The sequence below is a fragment of the Oryzias latipes genome, chromosome 13 (assembly GCF_053564925.1).
Source record: "Oryzias latipes strain Hd-rR chromosome 13, Olatipes_Hd-rR_3.1".
Taxonomy (NCBI): domain Eukaryota; kingdom Metazoa; phylum Chordata; class Actinopteri; order Beloniformes; family Adrianichthyidae; genus Oryzias; species Oryzias latipes.
This window is the reverse complement of record NC_136249.1, coordinates 21,629,100-21,647,700: the sequence shown is the minus strand read 5'-3', so window position 1 is coordinate 21,647,700 and position 18,601 is coordinate 21,629,100. Positions and strand designations below refer to the sequence as shown.

General features: G+C 39.8%; 1 protein-coding gene across 1 annotated transcript; it reads left to right on the top strand.

The window, feature by feature from the left end:
• The first annotated feature begins 566 nt into the window (after positions 1-566).
• strn4 (striatin, calmodulin binding protein 4) lies at positions 567-17,445 on the top strand. Its single transcript, XM_011482555.4, has 18 exons — positions 567-1,105; positions 6,845-6,948; positions 7,075-7,151; positions 7,229-7,307; positions 7,426-7,611; positions 9,151-9,328; positions 9,427-9,583; positions 10,119-10,214; positions 10,465-10,583; positions 10,670-10,845; positions 10,965-11,012; positions 11,087-11,208; positions 11,296-11,463; positions 12,262-12,402; positions 12,506-12,604; positions 12,714-12,800; positions 12,974-13,162; positions 14,648-17,445. The coding sequence occupies exons 1-17, from the start codon at positions 761-763 to the stop codon at positions 13,141-13,143; spliced, it is 2,352 nt and encodes a 783-aa protein (XP_011480857.1). The 5' UTR covers positions 567-760; the 3' UTR covers positions 13,144-13,162; positions 14,648-17,445.
• Positions 17,446-18,601: the final 1,156 nt, after the last annotated feature.

Sequence of the window (18,601 nt, the reverse complement as noted above, 5' to 3'; positions counted from 1 at the left end):
TACCAGATGGGTGATTTAATTAGGTTACGTGAAAAAAAAAACATTTTAATGTTTCACAATTGTAAAATCTTATTGACTCAGTACATACTAGAATTTATTTGTTTGTTTGTTTTATGCTATAATTTCAAGAAGAGTAAATACTTAGTTACGTTTTATGAAGTGGCTACTGACAAGTGGATTTAAAATAAAGTTAAAGTCGGAAATAAATATATTGATTGTCTTGGTGGAAAATTAATGTCTTAAAATAGTCCGGCTCACAAAATGGCAGGAAATCAACCGCCTGGGTAACTCGCTCATTGTGGACCACAGAAAACGTCTCTTTTTTGTCAGTCGCTCACGGATTTTCAATGGCAAACATGTCGAGCAGGAAACAGTTCCCAAAAAAAGCAAAAATAATAGCTTAAAACAGAACAGTGACAACAGTCATAAGTAACAAGACATATTTTGTATTTCCATTGGTTTGAAATCATTTTTATATACCACCGTAAGTTTCACAGTTAAATGTTTTCTTAAGGTTACATTGTGGAAAATTTGTGGAAATTTTGTCTTTTAATCTGAAAACTCCAAAGCGGAAGTGTAGTATTTTACCGAGAGAATTGTGATTTTACTTTGTCGTCTTAGAAAGGAAGAATTGAAGGTAGCTTGTAGTAAAGAATAGTTGGATAAAAAGGGGACACTGGTTTCTATTTTAGTTATTTTTCGCTGCTGCATTATTCCCCCTCTCCAGCCCCTTATCCTGGCTGAAGGTTGAACGGGTAAAATGGAGGCGGACAGATCAGGCGGAGGACCAAACCCGAACTCCGGAGGCGGTGGCGGCGGCGGCGGCAATAGTAGCGGCAGTGGCAGCATTGGAGCGGGGCGCAACCCTAATGGGCCCAAAGCATCACAATGCCCGGCGACATCAGCTGCCGTGAGTGGGGCCATGGCAGCTGCAGCCACGGCGGCAACAGCGGGGGCCGTCCCCGGGTCGTCGCAGCCGCCTCAGGAGACGCAGGACGGGGACTCGGGATTGACGCTCCCCGGGATCCTGCATTTCATCCAGTACGAGTGGGGACGTTTCCAGGCCGAGAAATACCGCTGGGAGGCTGAGAGGGACGAGCTGAGGGTAAATATGTCTTCTCGTTAACTTTTTGTTAGTTGCAATATTGCCGAGTTGAGGTGAGTAACCCAAACTGCGAGCCTTATTGGACTCATTTTACCCATGAATGTGAAATAAAAGCCCCTTTGCCTTGCTGTCATGTTGTTTCATGACAGCAGCATGCTAATGTGTGCTAACATAACATCCCAGAGTCTTTGAAGATGTTTACAGTTTGGCTGCAGAGAGATGTGGTCCAGTGTTTGCTCTCCATAAGGAAGTCACAGGAAAACCCCTTTCATACGTTCAATTAGGTGTAATTACTTAAACAAATCTAATATTTTTTTTTATTTTTATCTATAAAAACAACCATTTAATATCAAGAAAGGTTGAATTTCATCATGACTAAGATTTAGATTTTTTAAATTAAAGCAATGACCCTACAAAAACTTAAAATAAAAAGAGCCTTGTTATAATAATCTCAAGAAAGTGTTTCAATAGTATTATAATCTTATTTTAATAAAACATGTCTGGCTGAACAACATTTTTTTCTTAGAATTCACTTTTCTTTGCCATTGGCAGACTTTTTATTATTTTATCACTTATTTAAAGAACAGTTTTAACATTGTTTTTGGCTTATTATTAGAGGGTTTATTTTTGCAGTGTAGAATGCTTTTTTTGCTTAAAAATAACAATTTTTTTTTAAACAAAAATAGTTCACATATTTGACCAATTGAAATGATCTTTTTCAGTGTAAATCTATCATATTGTCTGGAATTGTGGTAATTTAGCTTTAGGGTTGGAGAGGATTTTATCAATGCCTTTATTACGACCTCTACTTTATACAAAAATGTAGCTTTATGTTGTTTTGTATCAGAAAGCATGGTTTCTTTTTGTCAAAATGGAATTTGTTGTCTTATTAGAGATCAAACCCTTAAATAATTAACTTAAAGTCAGCTTGGCTTGTTATGGTGCGTTAAAAATAGTTTAGCAAGGATTCAAATCTTGGCCAGAGTTATGTTTGTTATTACATACGATTGCATACGTTTTTGTTGTCTGGAACAGTGAAATATATACGATGGAGCAGTTTTCAGGTCCATCTGCCCCACACTTTTAACATATATTATCATCCAGTCCTAAATCATAGTCTCTGCTTGTCTGTCTTTGTTTTATTTTTAATGCACCAACATACATTCTTCTTTATGGTGCATTTATAAAGGCCATCGATCTGAGTGTTTAGAATACAATATATGACTCAGTGGCATAAAAATGCCCTATAGCAGGGCCGGAGTTCCCTGATGTCCATACTTGCTTAAATGCCAACAGCAAAAGAGCGAGGTTGGAGTGTACAGCTCTCCAGAGTGATTACCCGGCAGCGCTTTACTTAATAAATTATTTCACAATTACGTAAGGAAATAAAATGCATGCATAGATATGTTCCCTTCATTTGGAAGTGTTCATCTTTTCATTTTTTCATCCCCTATGTTGCTTTCCTTCCCTCAGTTTTTAATTACAGGAATCTAAACGGTATCTGATGGAGTTCTCAAGCTAGGGAGGAAAACCACAGAAGACATATCATTGGCTTTTTTTCTTCTCTCTATTGGGCTTTTTTTTTTTTTTCCTTTTCCACTTTGCTCTCGACTCAAAACATGAAGTTATAAATAGTAGCCTGATAAAAAATGAATGAACAATAACAAACTGCCTGGACCGTGCTTGCTGCTTTTGTGGGCTCGGCAAAGAGCGGGAACGGAAAGTCCAAGGCAGGCAGGCAAGCGTCGGGTCCAACATGGCACTACTGATTGTTTCCAAAGTGGGTCTTTGCTGCACAAGGTTCGGCTCCACGTGCACAACAGCATCATGTGCTGATAGGATGAGGGGTTCGCTGAAGTGCAAGGCTGGCTTATATTTGAACACCCTGAGGCCACAGGCCGTTGGCTGTTGTTGCCAGTATGCTGAGCACGCCAGCGACCATCCCTGCTGGTTAAATGCTGCACGGTTAGCAACATACTGTGCATGCTTGGGGACATTGTGTGGTCAGCTCAGGTGCATTTGAATGTTTGTACACTTAAGGGGACACGATGGTAATGGAGGAACCCACTAAAAGATGCAGCAGAGTGATGGAAAGGATTAATGGAGGATTACAGCAGTGGAACTCAGGGAAGCGTTTGTGTCTTTGAGATGAAGCGGCCCACTCTCTGTGAGTGTGTGACTCTTGAGATCCCACCTGTGGTGGCGTGTCTCCATCGACGGGTTAGGAATTAATCCTCCTCCTCCTCCTTCGAACAGGTGGAACACGTTGGGTCAAATGCGGGACAGGGGACAGGTGGCAGCGAGCGTGTGTGTGGGTCCCTCGGTGTGTGCACACTCTTAAAACTAGCCTTCTACCATGCATTCCCTACTGTTGCTACTGTTTGCTTGATAACCACATTTTAGGCAGTTATAGCTTCATTAATATTTAAGAAAAAAAAAAAGATTTCGCTGCTATTTTTCTTTTCTTTTTTAACGCATCTCTTCATTTACAAACTGCATACTTTTGTGACGTTCGATTCTTTTTGTTTTCGGGTCCCAGCCCCTTTTAACAAAATAAGACTCTACTTTTAGGATGTCTTCCTCAAGGATGACACACACTTAATTGGCTCTGTCCTAGAAAAGTTGCTCTACTTGTTTTTTTTCAACAATTGTCTCAGAGATGAGAGGATAAAATGATGTGGGGTGGAAAGACCAACGCTCCCTGCTCGGTTTAAAAAAGACTGAGAGGATGTGTGCACCGTAAATTCTAGAAATGTGGGGAATATAAATGGAAATGTCAAGGTTTGTAAAGAAGACTTTGTAAATAACCGTGTTACTGTTGGACTGACTGTATCAAATGTCACAAGACTAGCAAATGCTTCTTACTCGGCATGTTTTTCTTTGTGCAAGTGGAAATATGTCTTACCTTTGCTGTCACCTCTAAAGCTCGGATGACCGGCTGCTCCTCATTCAAGCGTTGGCCCTAAAGCCCTGGGTGTTGTCTGCTGAGCCGGGTTTTGCACAAGTCTAAACGAGCAGAACCCCATCCCAGGCAGGGAAAACACAGGCGGAGGAAGGCTTTTTCAAAAACTAGGCTCCATCTCTCTCCATCCCAAGAGCTAGCTTGGAATTTTGTCCCAAATCGCCCACTGTAGAAGACGTGCTTAATTGGACAAATGATTTTAACCGTACTGAGGAAAAAGAATAGTATAAAATACTATGTCAGACAAAACAAGGTTTTCAAAACAACATAGACAGCTTTTGATGAGAAAAACTTTCTAGTTTCAGTTACTTTAATGTGTTCACAATAATTGGCCTGACATTGTGTTTGGGTGAGATTGTCGAATTTAGTAACGCATCAGCATCTTGGCTTCTAATCTGAGGGCTTCAGTGGGAACAGAGAAGCGCAGCATGGCGGACACACAGAGGTATGATGCTCATCAGGGGGCGAGGGCACGCTGGAACTCGTCTGAGTGTGGCAGAGCGTGATAACATGCGTCCCGCTTCCTAACACGGGTGCAGAAACGTTCTGTGGAGGGGTGGAAATGATGAAATGCACTGTAATCCTCCAAAGCAGGATCCTTTTATTAGCTATAGAAACTCGTTTTTCCTTCTCATTTCTAATTATTGTTGTGACCTTAAGTGTAATCTTGATGATAAAAAGTCCGTTAGTCTTGCAGATTTACAATGTCGGTGCAAACTGAGATGCTTTTTTTTTCTTCTTTTCTTTTTAAAGTGTGCGTGGGTGCCAATCCATTTATATAACTTAGTCTATTGATGTGCTTTCTTTGGTTTTTTTCCTGTCTGAGCCTCCCACACCGTGCCACTGCCCAGTTATCCCAGTGGCACGGCTCGGCTTCGCTTCTACTTTAGTTCAACATGCGAATCTGATTATATCACACAAATCAGCCCACCCGAAATGAAAAACATAGTACTGCTGCATCTTTAGTGTCAACACTCGTTATTATTATTATTGTAAATAACCTTGCAGCCATAATTTGCCTAAACTAATCTTTAATCAGTGGAGATTCCACAGCAGCAGCGGCATCATGGGTAAGGTTTGCTCAGCAGATCGTCCCGTGTCCTTGCTGATCACATGTGTTTGGTGTGTCCTCTATTCTTTGACTGGCTGTGCTCTGAAGGAGGCCAGTAGTCTGCTTTACGAGGTGACTTTCATTTGATTTCATTCTTTTTTTCAGGCTGTTCTAATTTTACAGAATGAGGCTTGCGTGTCTCAGACTCAGACGCAGGAAGGGGCAACTAGAGGAGAAATGGGCTGTAAAATAAGCTTGATTAATGCTCCAGAAGCCAAAGAGGGGAAATGTGAAATACAATCGCACTTAATCCTCAAAATAGAGATGGGTCAAGTCTTCTCCAATGAAGATTTTAGGTTTTCCTTTTTTATGTCTTTCTGCCTCTGCAAACAGAGGTTGAGATATTTCCTGCCTGTTGACAACTAAAGTTAACTGTGAAGCAACACCTGCTGCGCGACCGACTGTCAAGTGTGGAATGATGACGACTTAAGAGCTAAACTTGATACCTTTGATCTTTTGTTTGTGTTTTTTTTTTCTTCTCTTCCAACAAAGTTTTGGATTCCATCGGTCGGAGCAGGTCCGTGAAAAAAATCTTTCCGCAAGTGAAGAATCTTTTGAGGAAGGAAATTGACGGGAAATGAGGGAAGCAGGATGTGTCTAAAAAGAGCGTGTTTGAGTTTGGCTCGTAGGCGCTTTGTTTTTACTTCTCTACAGATGCACACTGAGGCTTTGGTTAGAAAAAGCTAAAAATAAAGTCCCTCCTGCTCCACAATCCCTCTACTTAGGCCATGGAGTTTCCAGAAGTGGGGTTTGTTGTATATCATAGATTTCTCCTCACATACTGAGGATTGTTTTGTATCCTAACATCGTTTATTTATTTTCTTTCAACGTTTGCTGAGATGGTGCATGTTTTTTTTTTGTGTGTAATGTATGTAAAGAAATAACTTTTCAAACTTAGTTTTCAGTTATATGGATTTTTTTTTACTAGCTGCGTTCTTTTTTTTATTCTTTTTTAAGTGTTTGAGGTTTTGGATATTTGCTGAGGAAAGGTGATCCTGATCGCCATGGAAACCTGCTTCGCTCAGCTGGCAGTACAACATAGTGACAAAAGGGCTGAGCATTAAATATCCAATATACTTGATTTTTTTTTTTAAATGTTTGACGTGAGATACATAACTGAAATTATCTTTAAGGTTTTATGTTATTTTATGCATTTATTTTGAAAATTTGTTTTTTGTTTTGTTGCCAGCGTGTTCAAATTGAAAATCTTCCTACATAATTTTTTCTTGGGTCATTTTTTTGCTTTATCTTTTATGGTTTGCGTTTTATTCTTTTTTAACTGTCAGGCTTAACATTCATACAGAGAGAATGCTCTGTATTATAAATAATCTTTGAGTTTGAATGAATTTAAAGATCTCTGAATAGTAGATCACCAAAAAAAGGATGTGGCTTATTTATTTATTTATTTATTTTTTACCCATTGAAGTCTTATTATTTGTTTTATTATTACTGTTTTATGGCATTAAATATTTGTTTGGGCAAAAAAAAATTGAGATCTTAAAAAACACACCATATTTCATAATCAGATCTAAATGTATGCAATCTGTTATTAAAATCACAATCAATTTGTATCTAGTTTGTTCCCCTTCCAGTCAGATTTACAAAAGTAAAAAAATAAATAAATACTTGAACATGGCTTGTAAATTTATTTTGTGTGTGTTTTTAGGCTCAGGTGGCATTTCTACAAGGTGAGAGGAAAGGACAGGAGAACATGAAACAGGATCTGGTGAGGCGGATCAAAATGCTGGAATACGCCCTCAAACAAGAAAGGTAAAAAAAACTTGCAGAGCAAGTCATTTGTTTTTTTTCCTCCCATGTTGTGTACATTTGTGGTTTGCAGGTTGTAGGCGCACTGACTTGTTCCGTTGTCCTTATGCGACTTCTCATGCATTGCAGATCCAAGTATCAGAAGCTGAAGATTGGCAACGAGCAGAGTCCAGGCGACAAAAAGGCAGAGATGGAGGCAGATCAGGGTATGTTTCAGAGATGCAGAACTTTTCCAGGGTTTCCCCTTCTGTTGTATCCCAGCTGAACTGTCCATTTCCTGTAGTTCCCAATGGACCTGCTGAGTCCGACTCAGAACCAGCCAATCAGATGAGCTGGAAGGAGGGACGTCAGTTACTACGAAAGTAAGACCTCTCTAATACCTGTCCCACTACTGATCTTTTGTTTTTCCTTTGTGTTTGATTAATGAGACTCTACAGTTGCAGCTATATTTAGTGCTCCTTTTCCCCCCTGGATCTGTAGATATCTGGAGGAAGTGGGTTATTCAGATACCATCCTGGACATGCGCTCCAAACGCGTGCGATCCCTGCTGGGTCGCAGCAGCCCAGAGTCTAATGGCCCCCCACCAAGCGAGAGCTGCAATGAGCCTGAACCGCGAGCAGGTGGAGAATCCCTATTAGTCAGACAGATAGAAGAGCAGATCAAAAGGTGAGATCACAGCAGCAGGTTCCACTGCTCAGACATGCTGACATTCATTGGTGCACTTCACGTTTTCAGCACTGTTTGAATGAAGACTCTGCATGATTAACCCTTGTGCTATCTTGTGGGGTCCAGATTACCCCACCCTTACATTGATGTGTTATCGCTACCATGACAAGGGTGGAGAGGTAGGGCTGGGCGATATGGACTAAATATAAAATCTCCGATTTTATTTTTTTTTAATTCGATTTCCGATTCCCCCCCCCCCCACTTAAGGAAAGCAATAAGTACAAACGTCAGACAACTCAAGTTAAAGCAAAATTTTCTTTTATTTAATCGAACGCAAGACAAATGTAACCCCCATTTCTAGGATGAATAATAAATACATGAACACACTCTTGGAATCAAAGTCCCAGCTGTGTTTTACGTCACACTTTGTAGTCTAGGCTAAAAGGAGACAATTCACCTTGAGAGTAGCACCATTTCCTAAAGGATTAACAATACAGCTCATATCTGGGGTCTAAGGTTTTAATTAAATTAATAAACCCCGTCTTCACCACTGTATATATGGTACCATGTCTTTGGCTATATGCAAAGCGACCGCTTCAGTGATTGTTCTCCACCGTGCCCCTTTTCTAGGGATGGGTACAGAGCCCCGGTATTGAACGAGCCCCGGGGCAACATTCTTATACCACAGTATCCGTAAGACCTGACCTCAACGGCTCTGCTATCTGGACTGGAGAAGTCGCTTTTTTTTTTGTGTCCCACAAAATATAAACTAGAGCTGTGACGGTGTGGGATTTTTGATCACCGCGGTGATGAAGCAGCAGGAGTCGCGGTCAACCGTCAAATACTGATGCACACACCTACAGTGCCCTCTAGTGGTTGTTAGTGGGAAAATAACACACTTGAGATCAGTCCTTTAAAAAAAATCACAAATAAGTTGCACCCCAGGCCAAAAGATGCAAAAATAAAAACACAACTTGTACTCTTAAAAAATAAATAAAACTAAAACTATTTGGTGTGAAAATAATAGATTTGGGGAGTTTTTGTACATGTAAGTTCAGTTTGTAAATTGTTAAAATAAATCAATTTAAGCTCTTTATCAGCTTTCAGGTTTGCAAATGTGATGCTCTTATGTAATATTATTTGAGGTTAATCTGCCGTCCCCTGGATTGTATTGTACTAAGATCCTTAATCCTTACAAAATACTTCTGTTTAACATGTGTGTCTTAAAGGTGCTTCTATTTTTTATGAAAACTGAAAGCTTATAAATATTTGGAAAAATAGTTTTTATTGCAAATTATTTCCACACTAAATTAAATTAAAATGCCTAAAGGGAGCCTAAAATGTGCTTTTTGCTATACTTTTTATGGGGATTATTTATGTTTTTACAAATGTCAGTCTGACACTATTCTAATAATTTGTTATGAATGTATGAACATGCCTTTGATGTGGTGAAAGGATCAATAATTTAGGTGTGAGTTTGTGTGTATGTTTTGATGAAAAATGCTCGCTGAACGCTCAAAACTGTGTTTTTGTCTGTAGGAACGCAGGCAAAGAAAGCTCAAAGGTACATGTCGGTGGCTCTGTGTTGGACAAGATCCCTTTCCTTCATGGTTGTGAAGACGATGATGAAGATGACAGCGACGAGGATGATGACTTCCAAGGCATAGCCACCGACTGCATCGACGGTCCACGAAAGAGTAAAAAGTCTCGTGTAAAGGTCTGATCAGTGATGAGATTGAAAGAAAAATGATCTGTAAAGTGTTAACTCTGACTGAGAAATGGGGGCTTGTCATACGCTGTCTTGTCCCCGCCCAGATGAGTTCGGAGCCCATGACTACGGACCTGGACCCCGAGGACGAGGAGGATGAAGATGACTCGGAAGATGCCCTCAGTGAATTTGACTTTCTTGGCTCGGGGGAGGATGGGGAGGGGGCGGGAGAGGCCCGGATCTCTGGGGATGGACGGGAGTTAGGTATGCTGTTGCCGTAGCAACATCAGCAGCTCTGCCAGAATCACTGCCAGCAGAGAGTACCTGTCATTTTTCTTCTTTTTTTTTTCTGCCTTCCCTTGCTCACCTTTTTACTTCTCATTGTGTCCTGGCATCTCTTCTTGTCAATAAAACCAACCTCTTTTCCCAACCACCTGTCTCTGTCCTGTTTCACGAGCCGTCACCCTGTGACTCTATAGTTGTGTGCCTGTCAACTCTGTCTGTACATGTACCTCCTGTGGTTAAGGAGTCATTTCAAAGGTTATCAAGCATGCTGCCTTTTTTCCTGTGTGCTTCATATTTCACTATTGAATCACATTTACTCAGTGGCTGTCTGCAATTTCCAAATGGAAAACAAAAACTATGAATTGATCTCCTTTGATTGCATCACAGTTTAAGAGCGTATCTTTGTGATTGTTTCTGGCTGGGTTTGTTCCATCTGTTCATGTTGGCCTCACCGTCCTCCATCCACCCCTGGGCATGACTGGATCTTTTGTTTCTCTCTTCTGGCTGGGTTCAGAGAACCACAGGAACAAGTTACAGGGCATGATCTCGGACTTCCCCCCTAAACCCACCCCACCACCCTCTGTATCAGGACAGGGACGCTCCGGGGAAGGTAAGAACTCAGTGTTTAATGTGCCACATTAGCAGACAAAGATGAAAGAAAACAGACACAAATAGGGATTTGTGACTCTTAAATATGATTCATAAATCTGATGGGAATTCTCAATTGTAGCTTTGGCTTTAAAATTCCTCTTGAAAGACTTGGACGTCTTTTTCCACACCTGTGAATATTTGTGAAGAACTGTCAAAGATTTGGTCATTCTTCTTAAAAACGTTTGTGCTTTCCCACATCTGGCCTCTAGGTGGTGCATTAGGCTTTTCTTCAGACGTCTTCATCATGGATGCTGTTGGAGGAGGCGACATGAACCTGGGCGAACTGGCTGATCTAACGGTCGCCAATGACAACGATCTCTCTATGGATGTAATTACAGATTTCCCCCCTTCTATGCTGATACATTTTTATGTGTAAATAAATAGTCTTATTTGTTGGTCTTGGGGTCCCATCAGATGCAGGACAACAGAGACGAGTTCAAGAAGACGTGGAACCCCCGTTTCACGCTCCGCAGCCACTTCGACGCCATTCGGGCTTTGACCTTTCACCCCAACCAGGCGGTGCTGCTCACAGCCTCTGAGGATGGCACGCTAAAGCTGTGGAACCTTAACAAGGCCATGCATTCGAAAAAGTAGGAGCTTTTCCACCCACTTGTTTACGCATTTAGTACTTTGCTCTTTCTGCTATTGCACAAATGGACTCAAAGTGAGTGGAGAAATCGCAGTTTTACAAAAGATGTGCCCTTCACAGGAACGCGGCGTTGGACGTTGAGCCCATCTACACATTCCGAGCACACTGGTGAGTTCAGTCTGAGGCAAACACTCATTCCACACATTCACAAGTTGAATTCATTCGTGGCTGTCTTTGTGTAGTGGACCTGTTCTCTCATTGACCATGAGTGAGGATGGAGAGTCCTGCTACAGTGGAGGCTTGGATGGAACCGTCAGATGCTGGAAGATGCCCGACCTCAATGTTGACCCCTATGATAACTACGGTTAGTCTTTACCTGCTGCTGAGCATTTTTCATAAATGTACGAGAAACGCTTTACCAATGTTCTGCAAAACGTTTTTCTGCATGTAGATCCGAGCATCGAGAGCAGTGTGCTAACAGGCCATGAGGACAGTGTGTGGGGTCTGACTTATTCCACCGCCCACCATCGCCTCGCTTCATGTTCGGCCGATGGCACCGTCCGCATCTGGGACCCACAGAACTCATCTCCCTGTGTGTCCGTCTTCAATAAAGAGAGAGGTAAGTGGTGACAAAGCCCAGAGCTCAACAGGAAAACTAAAATCATTTCAAAAGATTAAAAAAAATTAAGCTTCCTCAAAAATCTGGCAACATTTTGCAAAACACAAAGAAAACACGAGGAAACATGAAACACATTCTTAGTTTGGCTAGAAATATATTTGAGAGATTGACAAGAGATTACAAACACAACAGGATACTTTGTAAGAAAAACTTGTATTAGTAAGTATATTACAATTACTTACACTAAAAGAGTTTCTACTACACCCATAATAGCAATAACCTTAAAGTGATCATTTTAAAACTCCAGAAATTGATATTTTTTTCAAATTCTTGACACACAAAAATGACAAATGTATCTATATATTTTTTTTCTCACTAAATTCGAAAATATCTTAAACATCTATTTATGAGTCAATGTATTTTTTGTACTTTTTTGTTTCTGGTATCAGGTTTAAGAATAAGAGCTGTTTAAGAAACACACCAGAACTATCTAAAAAATTTACTGGAGTCACGTAACATTTTGCTAACACTGGATTTGTGTCACATTAAATTGTTTTGTACAAAAGGACAGATATCTGAAAAAAGATTTGAAATAGACAGTCGATTGTTTTATTTTTTAGACATTTAAATGTCCTATTTCTACTAGATTTCACATTCCTTCTGCTTTGACTCAGTGCTTGTCACAGTTGTTCGCCTTCACATGTCCAAAGTGTTGTTTTGTCAAAAGACATCACTGCTGTTGTGTTTATTGTGAGGAAACCCCCCCAATAGTCTTAATTCTATTTTGACTTCTATCAGAACATGGCACGCCCACTTCAGTGGCTTTTGTGGCGACTGACCCCAGCCAGGTGGTGGCGTCCTTCGACGGCGGTGAGACCGTGCTCTTCGACCTCAACACAGAGCAGATCGTCATTGCTCTGGAGACGCAAACAAAAGATGGTACGGTCCGGACGTGCTGACCTTTAAACTTTGACCGTGTTCTAAACTAGAAATAATATGATGACAAGTAAACTATAAAACGCTGAATCCTTTTGTTTTGCAGGCAGCCAGCTGATTAACCGCGTCGCCAGCCACCCCGCTGAACCGGTTTCTATCACTGCACATGAGGACCGCACCATTCGCTTCCTTGACAACAAAACAGGTAATGGCTGAATGTGTTTACCCCGTTCTGTTATTCCATTAGTGGAATGTTTTTTTTTCTCAGCATGTAAATGAATGTAAGAAAACCGTCTTTTGTGTGTTTTGTGTAGGTAAAGTTGTTCACTCAATGGTGGCTCACCTGGATGCAGTCACCTGCCTCACCACAGACCCTAAAGGCACTTACCTCGTTTCTGGCAGTGAGTAGTTCTCAGCGTTTTTACTAAAAAAAAAAAAAAAAAAAAAAAAAAGCTGCATGTCACTCTTTATTAGACCAGATAACCTTCACGCAGATATCTAATTGACAACTTCCTTTAGCTGTGATACTTCCAAGTTGTTTTTCTCCGAACACCCTTGTCTGTCCCCTCCACAGGCCATGACTGCTCGGTGCGCCTGTGGATGCTGGACAACAGGACGTGCGTCCAGGAGATCACCGCCCACAGGAAGAAGCACGATGAGGCCATTCATGATGTGGCCTTCCACTCCTCACAGCCCTTCATTGCCAGCGCTGGCGCCGATGCACTTGCCAAGATCTTTGTGTGACGGCTCTGTTGTCATTCTGGTGAGAGCACAGGTTTCAAAAACAAAAACAAATGAACAATTTGTTGAATTCGTCTGACATTTAGATTTTGAAAATCCACAAACCAGTTCCAGTTCATCGAGGGCAGCCAAGTTGTGAAATTGTGGTCAAAATACAGAGAAAATTGATTTCCCTGACAAAACTGACAAAAGAGCCTTGCATATAAGGAGACAGTTGTGTCCTATCCTTTCTTTTCAAGACAAAGATTAAAAATGGTTTTAAATTATTTTTTTAGGTAGATCCAAAACTCTTTGCAGATTTTAACTGCAAATTTATGCTGCAAAAGCCAAATTTTCATCCTGTGATAAGATTTTTCTGGTGACTAACTAGGTTTACAAAACAAACGCGCTCCCTATTAAGTCATTTTGAAATAGTTCTTATTAAAAAAAAACAAAAACACAATTTTAGATGCTCTAACAATATTTCTGGACAAAAGGGATAACTTTAGTAAACGTTTTCACCAAAGGTCAGATCCACTTTTCTGTTTTTTCTAAAGTAGCAAAACCAAGAAATGCAGGAATTCAGTGGAATTATATTAATTCAATTGCATATCTAGATGGAATTATTTATATAGTTGATTTAAACCTTTTTTATTTACTTAGTGAATTAAATATATTTTAAAACAATACACATGGGTCTGATTGTGCTTAAACTAGAATGTCTTTGATCAATAAAATTAGTTTCACTTTGATCTGACAGGAAATTAAGTTTATTGTCTGTGTTGCATTTTGACAGTTTCCTGTTGGTGTTTATTTTTTTTTACCCATAAATCCAAACAACAGGCTTGTCTGCTCAAACCATTGACTGTATATGGTGTCACCCATAGAAAATGGCTCATTTCCAGGTTCAAATGAATTGAGTCGCCTTTGTTTTGTCATACCAGACGACCCCAGTGAGCAGTTATCTGTTTCTATGGCAACCACTCTCTCCAATCAGGAGTGAGCTTGACCACAGACTCTGAAGAATCCGTCAAAGATTTTGACCACACCTCATTCATTTATTGAGGCATTTGATTGGTCTGTTTTATTTGCTTGAATACAGAAAATAATCGGATTAGCATGTAGATGCTAATCCGATGTACTAACTGTTTATTTTTCCAATAGAAGTCTGGTGGAATTTTGGCTTCGTGAGGCCAGCAGGCACTTCCTGTTTAAAACATCAGGGGGGAGGGGCCAATCAGTTCAGTTGTCATATACAGTCAGTGGTCAAAAACACATGGTTGGGTGATAATAGCAGATTTCCCCTTAGCAGAGCCTCATATTACAAAAGAAACGCCCCTTTTAACCCAAAAGAACCCAAAGTGACATCAGTGTAACAGAAGAACATCAGGAAATGGGTTGTGTTGTCATTTTCCTTTGAGGAAAAAATGGGTCTGGGTTCTTGTTGGTTCTGTCACTTGTGAAGTGCTTCTGGTCTAACCTTTAATAAAAAATGTTATATCTTATTATTATTTTCTTTTTTTTACAGTTTTCAGCTACAACTACCACAGAGACGACAGTGGACCAGCTATGTCTGCTCCCCCTCTCACGCACAAAGACACACACAGACAGACTCACACATGCTCGTCCTGCACCCCACTGGCTGGGTCATCGGCACAGGACCCCACCCTTCTCTGACACCCCCCGTAAATCTTGTAATACTGATCACATCTTATTATGCTTATTTTTTTTAAAGATTTTTTAAAAAAATTCTTGCTGCTCTGTTTTCAAGTAATCTCATTTCAAGTAACACTTTTCTACACTACTTATATTATGTCTGGCTGTTTTCTAAGTTTTTTTTTATTTTATTTTTTTTGCTAGCATTTACTACAAAGCACTTGTACATGTTTATCTGCTTCAGCTGCTGACACTACCAATGTTTTGCATAAAAGACAATAAGGAAACGCCGCGCATGATGCATGAGGTCATTACATTTGAGATTTTCTTTACAGTAACTGAAGCACTCGTGCCTAATAAAACCACAAAGGCATCAAACAAACTGTTAACAGTGCCCAGTGTTTGCATTGGGAAACCGTGTTTTACATTCCAAAGACTCCAGATAATATGTTTGTGTGCAGCATAAAAAATGCAGTCAACAACTTCTGACTTTGTTTAAATTGGGTTTTTGGGAGACGCTAGCAAACCAGAGTGAACCGATTAGCTTTATTTTATATGTTTACAAGAAAATTGGTCTCATCGTACATCTGAGCAGCTTCCCCCATGATTCTTCCTCTGTTTACATGTCAGAATAAACGTTGCCGTGGTCTAGATGATAAAAAGGAAGTCCCGTGTGTGCGAATCGTTTCCACTGCAGACTGGCGCTCTGGCACCACTGTAAGCAGCTGCACACAGATCACAGGAGCTCAGTGTTGGCCTCTAGGGCCAGTCTGATAGCTCCGACGCCGATTCTGTCATTTGGTGCTTTTAACTGTACAGAGTGTGTATGTGAGTGTGGATTTGTATGTTTGTAGATGCCCTTGTTTAAACGCGGTGCTACAACAGGCCCTGTCCATCTGGATTCAGAATCAGGGACCAGTTTTAGTGTCTGAGAAAGGAGAGGCTCGTTCATCAATCATTGTGTTTTTGAAAAGGTCTATTTTAAAAACATTTCAGCATTCACAGTCTCTGGTCTGCTCCTGATCCAAAGGATGTAAAGGCGTTGACCTTGAATGTTCTCGGCTTGATGAGTGAATAGGGATCAGCAGCACGTGTTACACTCAGATTCGCCTAAACTCAGAAAGGCTTTTTTCTTGAGGCAAGATGACAGTTTTGAATTTCGGATGCTAGTTGGACATTATTCGGCTTTTGTTTGATCCTCATGAAACAAAACTTTAACAGATGTCCTGTGAAAACAGATTTTCTACCACAAAAGCTTTTGCAATAGTGACACAACAAAGCACCATATCTGATTTTTTTTTAAACTCACCAAGGACTTGCTTCAAGAAAAAAAACTGTTCCCTTTTTTTTTTTTAACTTTATTTAGCTGTATCGATATCTGCATATGAATCTGTAGAATCAATATAGCTTGTAGTCCTAATGATTTCACCCTGCAACACTAACGCTTTTGGCTTCACACACAAAAGCGAGGACTGAAGATTGTCCGCCATCTTAATGTTGGCTGCTGTGGAGCGTGTGGCCCCCTAGAGGCAAAGGTTATGCACTGCAGCCAATGGTTTTCAAGTTTGCCTTTATGCAATAACAGCAGAACACCCACTGCTTTTCGTCTGTTAATGTTGTCTCTTTAATACTGTTTTTTGCTATTATGAGAATCACAGATAAAAAAAATAAATAAATAGTGGAACTGTCTGGTAGAACAGATGAACAGTGGAATTGTCCATAGCCGAGCGCTCCTTCACTGATCTTTCAAGGCCGACATTCATTCGCCATCTGTAAATATTTTGAAATCAGGGTGGCATCCTAGTGCTGGATCACTCTGCTGTTGCTTTGTCAAAGAGAAACAACCAGGTGCCACAACATTATTGCAGGCCATATAGTCTTGCTGTAATTTTTAAAAAATGTGTTTGTTCTGCTTTTGGCTCCTAATTGCACTATCCCTGAAAGTGGTTGCATAGTTCAGGAGTGGATAAACAGGGTGCAAAACCAATATTTTGTGTGTCTTTTTTGCATTTTATTTTCAACTATGAAGAGGTTATTGATGGCCAGTTTTTTCCTTATTCCCTACACAACAAAATCTAGTTTGGCCTCTTAGGAAAATAAAGGACAAATCAGTATAGTTTAATCAGTATTTTGCATAAAAGACGATTGAATGAGGTTGTAGATGATGACAATAGTTGCCATTTCATGCTGTAAATGTCTCATTTCTTTCTCCTTGCATTTATTTAATCATATGAATGATTATTTTGATGTGATTATACTGTAGAGTCAGAAGTAAGTCATTCTACTTTGCTAGGCTCACATCTTGGTTGTTATCAATAATGGCAATGTAGAACTTGTAAAAAAATAAATAAACTAAAATAAAATGGTTAAATAAAACAGCAGAAAAAAAGTTACCAGTCAGAGGCCAAGGTAAAGGACTCTAATTTCTTTGTGTTTTTTATTTTTTTAACCAGCAATTTATCACTGTGTGATATTTTGTACATCATATTAAGCCGGATTCAAACGATTTCCTCAAACTACAAGGGATAAAAGACCTGCTTTTTATTGATTTTTGTTTCATTATATATTTTTGACTGCATTCTAGCTTGTATCAAATGACTTTTGTTTACGGGTCCCCTGTTGTACGTCATTCAGGAATAAAATACAAAAAATAAAAATTTTGTACAGTGAGGTTAGAGTTGTCCTCTTTGATGCACTACACCGTAACACGTTAACCCGTTAAAGCCAACTTTATCAAAGAATTAGAGAAAATTCATTGTTTTCTAATCGAGATGTTTTTTTTTAAACTTTTTGATAAAATAGATAAAATATTTACAATATATATCTATATAGATATAGACGGTATCAAATATGATATGATGGTTTTTGCTCATAACAGTGTTAGTTTAAGATGCAAAAATATTTACATTTGTTTTCAGGAAAAAGCACCTTTCTACTGTGCCACATATGAAAATGCTGGCAAATATTGTCCTTATTTATTTATTTTTTGCACAAGGCTTGCCATTCATGATAGTTTGTTTTTTTAACCTGTTTAGTGGCTTTAATTCAGATGTATGTCTTCTTTATCGCATGATCATTCTAATTATCCTGAAAGAATCAGCCATCTTTTAAAAATATTCATCCATTTTAGAACCTGCTCTGTACCTTTTGGGGTCACAGGGTATTGGGGGAAGGCAGGGTACACCCTGTTAACGTGTTCCCACTCACACCTAGGGGTATCACCAATCAGCCTTTGAAGTATGCTTTTGGACTGTGAGAGGAAGAAACTGTGAGTGCTTGGAGAAAACCTGCTGATGCAAACTCCAGTTGGGATTTGAACCAGCGCCATTTTGCTGAGAGGTGAGGAAGCAAATTTCTTTTCCACCAAGCAACACCATATTTAAATATGTTGGTTAATTTCCTTTTTTTTAAAACCTTTGTTAAGTAAAGAGTTGGCTGGGGAAATTAAATAAAAAAATTTAAGTCGTAGTACTGCCCTCTTGTAGTAAGAGGAAAAAAGCTTGGAAAAACAATTGGAATCTTTTTTTCAGTCTATGTCTGCCAGATTACAAATTTAAACGTGCATTGTTTTCCCGCCAGGATCAAATTATTTCTAAATTTGATCAACTCTGAAATGGAAATGACAAGCAAAATGTCAAGAGTTTGAACATTGAGGTGTCCATATAGATGTGAAGTTCTAAAAACCTCTTGTGTGTATTATTATTATGTGGCAGGCGAGAAGATCTCCAAGGAGCCCCGATCACGCTGATGTGGTTCTCCTGTGTAATTTCTCCTGCCCCTCCCAGCCCACTAGGTCTTTTACTGAAACCTGACAAAAGAAATCAGC